The sequence below is a fragment of the Malurus melanocephalus genome, unplaced genomic scaffold (genome assembly GCF_030028575.1).
Source record: "Malurus melanocephalus ecotype Western Australia unplaced genomic scaffold, MMel_1.1 scaffold_34, whole genome shotgun sequence".
Lineage (NCBI taxonomy): Eukaryota > Metazoa > Chordata > Aves > Passeriformes > Maluridae > Malurus > Malurus melanocephalus.
In genome coordinates this window covers 1,997,791-2,005,204 of record NW_026623266.1, presented here as the reverse complement: position 1 = coordinate 2,005,204, position 7,414 = coordinate 1,997,791, and the positions used below count along the sequence as shown (strand labels likewise).

At 37.4% G+C, this 7,414-nt stretch overlaps 1 protein-coding gene across 1 annotated transcript; it reads right to left on the bottom strand.

Annotated features, from left to right (window-relative positions):
• Positions 1 to 2,509: 2,509 nt before the first annotated feature.
• LOC130572367 (taste receptor type 2 member 40-like) lies at positions 2,510 to 3,475 on the bottom strand. The gene has a single exon (XM_057364029.1). The coding sequence runs from the start codon at positions 3,473 to 3,475 to the stop codon at positions 2,510 to 2,512; it is 966 nt and encodes a 321-aa protein (XP_057220012.1).
• Between the last annotated feature and the right edge of the window lie 3,939 nt (positions 3,476 to 7,414).

The following is a 7,414-nucleotide window of genomic DNA, read 5'->3' as shown; positions in this document are numbered from 1 at the left end:
GTTGGGGAATACAAGGTTTGGTTTTCATGTAGTCAGTGTGAAAAATTGCAGTAGTTGCTATTTTTCATCACATTAATGAAGATCTTGGTGCTGCCACAGTTTCTGGCCTTATACAARCTGCAGACAGTATTTTCCCATTCATGTTGTCCCCGTTTCATTTAACTTGAAAAGTTCAAGGGGAAACGTACTGGTGAACTCTGACTTATTTTCAATAATTATATAAATACTTCTTAGGCAGTGAAATCTCAAAAAAGTTATTTTTATGCTTTTTGGAGCAAAAATAGTAATTRCCAAAGTATTCATCATGTTTATTGATCTGCTTCCTGGAATAAACCAGATATAGAAACAAGTCTCCTGTAATTTGGTGTATGATGACTTTTTGTAAAATAGTAATGAGAAAGCTTTTTATAAATGTACCTGAGAGAGAAGGCTAGATCTGAAGAGAATACAAAAAATAATTTTTAGGGTGGGATAGGATGAAATCCAAAGAGCAGGGCAAGATCAAAAAGCWAACAGGAATCTGTATATACTGTGGRAAAAGACATGAAAATAAATTGAAGCTTGAGGGAAGGATGGAATGGAAAAGGACAAAACTAATAATTTATTTACCAATCCAGTAATTTAAAATTCTAATTTATGTACCCATCTATCTCACTCGATGCTGTGTGTAACAAAACTTTCATCAATACAATATAAAGACATCAAGTCCTTGAGCTTTGTCCTCCCCCTCCCCCAGAAGCACTGGAGGATATTTTATTAATGATTGCTCCTGCCTCAGATCTTCCTGAAGGTGAGGAAGCAGTGAAGAAGCTGAGCAAGGGCTGTTATCATCATCCTTGGCTCTGATCCCTTTACTTCAGGCTGTCTCTAGAAATGGGTTTGGAAATACCTGAAGAGAAATGAGCTCACTGGGGAAATTATCAGCTTCAGAAAACCAAACATCACTACCGACCACCCTGCAATAAAACAGTCTCAAACAAACTCATTTCTTTCAGGACACTTTCTCTCATATTGTGAGCAGGAAGAACTATCACTGTGTTCTAACCTTGGTCCATGCTTGTAGGGCACGCAGCTGGAGCACATCAGCAGGATGGSTCCCCTCTGCTTCCCTTGAGGGACTTCTGTGCCTCTCTTGGTGCAGCACCACAGCACTGGACATGATGGAAACCTCAGTTTTACAGTACATTGTGCTGTGCCTCCAAAGGCTGTGAGATTAATGACCCTCACTCCTGCCCTGCAGTCTGACCCCAAGGTTTATGTGTGCTAATAATCCTATCACTTCACATTACACAGATATCCTTTTATGTCTCCTATTAACATATATTTCATTCTCAAAAATATTTTAAGATATCAATTAAAACAAATAAATTATATTCACTCTTTATGTATTATTATTAAACACTGATTTTCAAAGCATTTTATAGCTTTTTACTCTGATGTTTCAAAGACAGAGGCGGCTACACTCCGACAATATGTGAATCACTCTGCTCATGAATTTTAGAGATGGGACTGAAACTCTCACCAAAGTAATTTATAATCTGTAATTTTCTAAATTTCTGCAGAGGAATAAACAGCATAAAAATACTTGAGATGAGTTGAGAACTTTAGAATAGATTTATCCAACATGGTATTTGATAAAACATGACAGGACTTGTTGAACATATTTCATCAACCTCTTGCGAAGTTTCATAATAAAATAAAATATTAAGAATAGCTTTAGAAACAACTCACAACTGCTCAAAACAATAGCAAATCATGACAATAAAGGCAAATCTATGATCAGAATGGTCAACTCAATAGGAGTGAGATTTTCTACTGGTAGTTCTACATACCCATATCACTTTACATTGTAATCACCACCTTGGTAATCCAATTTCAAGAAAACCAAACAAATAAACATAACATGTATTTCAAACAAAAGTATCAATTTTTAAACAGAGATTTAACCACTGCATTGTTACAGAAATAATGGAATCTGAACACAAATAACATTCAGAATGCAATTGATTATACTAATTGGCTGTATGTTTCCAAATCTTAATTTTCCCTTAGGTTATATAATTCTGCTATCTTTTCCTGTTTAAAAGCATATTACTTTTCTAGGTTGCTCTAGCTATGACCTGCATAAAATGTTTTTAATCAAACTGTAACCTTCTCAGGTGAAAAATCCTTCAGCTGAGCACTGATATTTGTGAGCTCCTTATATTCTTGCCTGTTTTAGCCTCATTTTCTTCTATTCAAATATTCCATAAAACTGTCAGTCTAAAACCGATAATCTGAAAYCACAAAGCAACCTGAACTTGATTTATTATTTAAGTACATTGTTTTCATTCAGTGCATTTTTATTCTCACTCTGTATTAAGATGGAAGGAGCTAGACTGGTGCACAAATAAGGCAAAAATGCACATTATTTCAGATGCTCTGAAATGGTAAGGAGGACTAGTCACAGAAATTTCTGGAAGATKAAGGTTACCAGTTAAGAAAAAATGTGAATGTGAATCTTGATTTCTTACTGGAGAGTGTTTCTCTCAAGCCTGGGGCTTGGAGGTTTATCTTCCAAATAGCACTTGAAATTCAGGCAAAGATTCCTAAATGCCAATTTCAGTTTTGAACTGACTATGATCAAGATAACTGAGTGCATGGAAGGATATGCCCCAGCTACAACTAAGGATACTGCAACTTTCACAAAATCTTTACTTTGAGATGTCGACAGTATCAACAGAATTTGAGCTACAAAACTGGAAATATACAGGATTAAGAAAGAAATAATGGATTTAATGGCAGTTAGGTGAAAATCTATCACAGTGTCCCTGAAAGTATCTGCATAACTTTGCATTGTCTTTCTGTGTTTCCACAGAGAAGTAATTAACAGAGCTGAGGTCACCACAGAGAGCACTAGAGGGAAAAAGCAACCCACAAAGTAAAGAAGCAGCAAGTAGAGATATGAACTATCCCAGTCCGTGATGTGAGCTGTGCTGTTTTCTCTGCAGTTCCCTGTTGAGCTGCAGAGGTAAGTGCTGGGTGTAATCCATAATAAAGGAAGAGAAGTCATGGAAGAGATCACCAGTGATCCGAGAAGCAGCCAYGGGACCATCCCAGCTATTCTGCGCTTGATGTGCAGCAGCAGCCACTGGGTGACGTTGATGATTTTTACGCAGTARAGTACATAGAGCCAGGTACTGAACCACAAGCTGGCATGGTTTACAAACATCCACACAGCACCAAAGTCYTTGTACACTGAAGCCAACTTTAACACATCAGAAAAGTAGAGACTGTGGATGTGCATCAGGACTGTCACCTGCAAGATAAATCTTGATGTGCTCAGAAAGATCAGGATCATATCAGCGGAAGAAATTTTTTTGCTTTTGATCCAGTTAATGATGTTAACAGTTGTAATAAATCCATTTCCAATAAATCCAACAACAACTTCAACAGCTACAATGCTTATTGAAATGATAAGAATYGGTGGCAACATCTTGTTGCTTTGGTCACTTCTGCCTGATTAGCCTATGTAGCTGTGCAAGAAGTTGAGCAGTTCTGATGGTATCTGACTAGTCCCAGTTCCTGACTGCTCACCTTATATCTAGGAACAAAAAGGCATCTGGAAATGATAGTGAGAAATTATTGATGTTCTTCCCAAATGTGCAAATCAGAGAAAGATTTAATTATTAACTCTAACCTTTTGCATGCATAAGATTTGCCTATGCTTTTCCTTGGGGATGTGAGATAGCCAGCTGTATTAACCTATCCATCTTGYGTCCAATTGTTTATATTCTTGTCCAGAGTGACAGGAAGCCCTGTGGCTCTCTGGTTACAGCAGTACCCAAGAGTGTGGACGGTGATAGAGCATGAAACCCAACAGAGGCAGCAGTAGATGTCAGGAGACAAAGAGGTCTCATATTGTAACTGGTATCTTTCATGTTGTGTTGAAGATCTATAAATTATAACTAGTGCAATTAAATGCAATTGCTTTAACGTGTAGAAAATTAAACAGCCTGCAGCCCTACTTTAGAGGAGCACTCCAGACAATAAATCTGTATTTATCCAAGAATTGTTCCTACATTTAGCTGACCGCTTCTTTTTTGTGGTCACATACACAGGATCAAAAGATGACAGTAGACAATGAGCACTAAGGACAGGATAGTCAAGTAGAGCAGTCCATCTAGCAGAGACCTTTTCCAGCTGTTTCACTCTCTCAGCCTCTGTCCTACCCACATAGTGGTCTAGATAGTGAAAATCTGTCATCTGTCTTCATCCATGACTTTGGCTAATGCTGTAATGAGCACAGTCCAGAACAGTGGTGGGYAATCTGCATCCTGAATTAGTGCTTATTTATAATGAAATATATCTGGTTTACAGAACAATGTGTCCTCACCTTCTCAATCCCAGGCCCACGAATCCAACCTATGAATACAATATTAGCAAATTTATATTGTTAATATATTATTTTTTGAAATAGAGAAATATTAAATACAATGAAGACTGACAACAAGGTGAGAAGCAGCTGAGATCCTTTGGCCACTGGAAAAAGTCTGAAAGTTTTTTAGCAGTAAAATATTTACTGCTTTTGTGGGTAAATAGACACATATTTTTTGGAGTCCATTTCTCAACAGAGAAAAGTCTTTCAAAGTAAAAGACCTACCAAGTTACTAATATGGATGTGATAAGAACTGTCAAGTGTATTTACTACTAATTGTTACTTGCATATTTCAAGTTTTTGTTAAATTGTTAAGAAGATAAAAAATACTAGTTATTAATTCACCTGTTGAAATTAAAAGCTAGATTTAAAATCGTCATAGTTTTTATTGCTGCCAGTAGTTCCTTAATATTAAACTTAGATTTCATTTTAGGTCCTTGTAGTCTTAGAAACTAGGAGCTTTTTTCACTAAAAATGAGCATACTTTTGTCATCACAACAATGCAAATGGCAAAATAGAATGGAGACATACTTACAAAATATTGTAATATTGTAATATTTTTTAGATTTTAAAAAGCCCAGAAGAATAAAACAAACAAATTTAAACTAAAAACATATAGATATGCTTATTTTTTTCTAACATTCTTCACCGGAAGTATTCAAAAGAATGGAAATGGCACACCTTACTAAGGAAAAACTTAAGCAATTCAATGACTACTGTGTATATTAAAGCTATATGCCTCTAGCTTCATGTATGCAGAATGTTTACTTCATAATTATAGCAGTCAATTACTTCAAAAATGTAGTTTTAAAGTTACTCAAGGGAACATGATAAAAAGACTGTATTTTTACATGCTTACGAGAAAACAACACTGCAATTATAAAGTGGAAGAATCTAAGCTGGAAAATACAGTATAGAAAAGTTCATGACTAAAGCAAATTCTCAGATATTCCAAACAGTTACAAAATTCTGCTCTATCTTTATATCAAAAATGGGAATTTTAAAGAAAACTGTATCTGAGCTTTACCTACTTATTTCATTTTCCTGTAAGTGAGACCCAAAGAGGGAACAATTTACTGAGAACAAAGCAATATTCTTACAAAGGAACATCCCATCCTTGTGGACTCCCACCTGCTCCTTTAGAAAGTAGCTGCCACTCAACCTATGCACCCTGGCAGTATTTAATCCTTCACAACTCAGGAAAGGAGAGAGCCTGTTCCTCAATGCTCTGTCAGTGACCTCAGTCTAACATGCTCTGCTTTCAGGAAAGGCTTCTAAATTTTCTCTTGCTTTATTTCTCAGTAGCTCAAGAGCTCCACGATAAACTGCACTGTGCTATGATCTTCAGGGGCTCTCCAGAGGAAGAGGTCACCCATGGGTGCTGGTGATGCACACCTGCAGCCACCAAGATACCACAGGCTGCTTTATGTGTCACAGCAGCTTCGACTTGACCACACTTGGCACTGGCTCCAGACTGGAAATCATCACAGTCTCACCTCCTGGAATTCAGATCCTTGAATGTGCTTGCTCCCCTTTTTGCTCTCTCCTCACCTCACAGATAGGGTTACCACATTGATGCTCTTTATCAGACCTCCTTTCAAGCCACAGAGTTAATTGTCATGATCAGACCAGGTTTAACTGGCAAAAGAGACATAAGAAATCCTAAAATATAGCAGAATTTCTTGAACTTATCCTCTGAGATAGCATTTGAGTGAATTTATAAAAGCAATTGAGCCACAAAGGAAAGCAGACCAGAAATTCTTAAAAAACAATCATAAGACAATGTTAGCATGACATAACAACACTAGAGAGAAGTGCCTGAATTTATACAATTTCCCTTGGAAGATAAATCTAACTACCCAGAGAAGTCAGGTTCAGCTCACAGGATGACACTTCGCTGTGCTGATTCATGCATTCCAATTAATAACGGTAATAAATATGCTTCACCCAGACCCTACAAGGGTTTTAATTGTTGAAGTACTCGGGAAATTTTTACAGCAGAACAAGCAGTTCCCAACTCTTGTGAAGCACTGCTTGTTCGGGTCCGCAATGAGATCCACAATATACTATTTCACTGGTATCTGGTTAATCTTTTGCTGTTTTACTGTGAGCAATAATTGTGAATACAACACTGAAAGATTTATTTCTGGTATTGCTCAGAAAGATGCACGTCTTGGAAATGGTGCTGATAAATCATCCAACTATGGTCACAGTTTCACAGTTTTTAGTGAAGAGTCATTGTCTATGGCTTCATTGAAGATAGAAGAAATTAGAACATGTCCATTAGGACTGGCGTTTTCTTCTCACAAATTTGTTGCTACTATTTTATGAAGCAAGAGTTTGAGTTTTTGTGTGATGTGATGGGTGCTCAGACTGCAACTACCCTTCATTCTCCTCACTCATCTCTCATGCTACAGTGCATCTTTTGCTGCCATCATCAACATCAACCAAACTAGAGATCACATTAAAAAATTTAAGACTTTATAATGTAATAGCTTCAGGACATTCAGAAAACAAACAAACAGAACTCAACCTCTTAAAGATGCACAGGCTTCAGGGAGATCTATAGCAACTTAAAGTGTCTAAAGTGGCTAAAGAGAGCTGGAGAGGGACTTTTGACAAGGGTATGGTGTGATAGGACAAGGGGGAATGGCTTTTAACTGAAATAGGGTAGATATGGATTAGATATTAGAAAGAAATTATTTCCTGTGATGGAGGTGAGGCACTGGAATAAGTTGTCCAGAGAATGTGGGGACTCCCCTTCCCTGGAGGTGCTCAGGGTCATCCTGGAAAGAGCTCTGGTCAGCCAGAGCTTTGAGCAACCTAGTCTAGTGGAAGGTATCCCTGTCCATGGAAGAGGGCGTTGGATCTTTAAAGTATCTCCCAACGTAAATCATTTTATGATTCCATATAACTCAGTGATGGGATCCTGCAGTCTTCCTCTTGCCTCCTATCTAAAGGCMGAAGAATACCCAGCTGTAATCCTGGAATTTCACA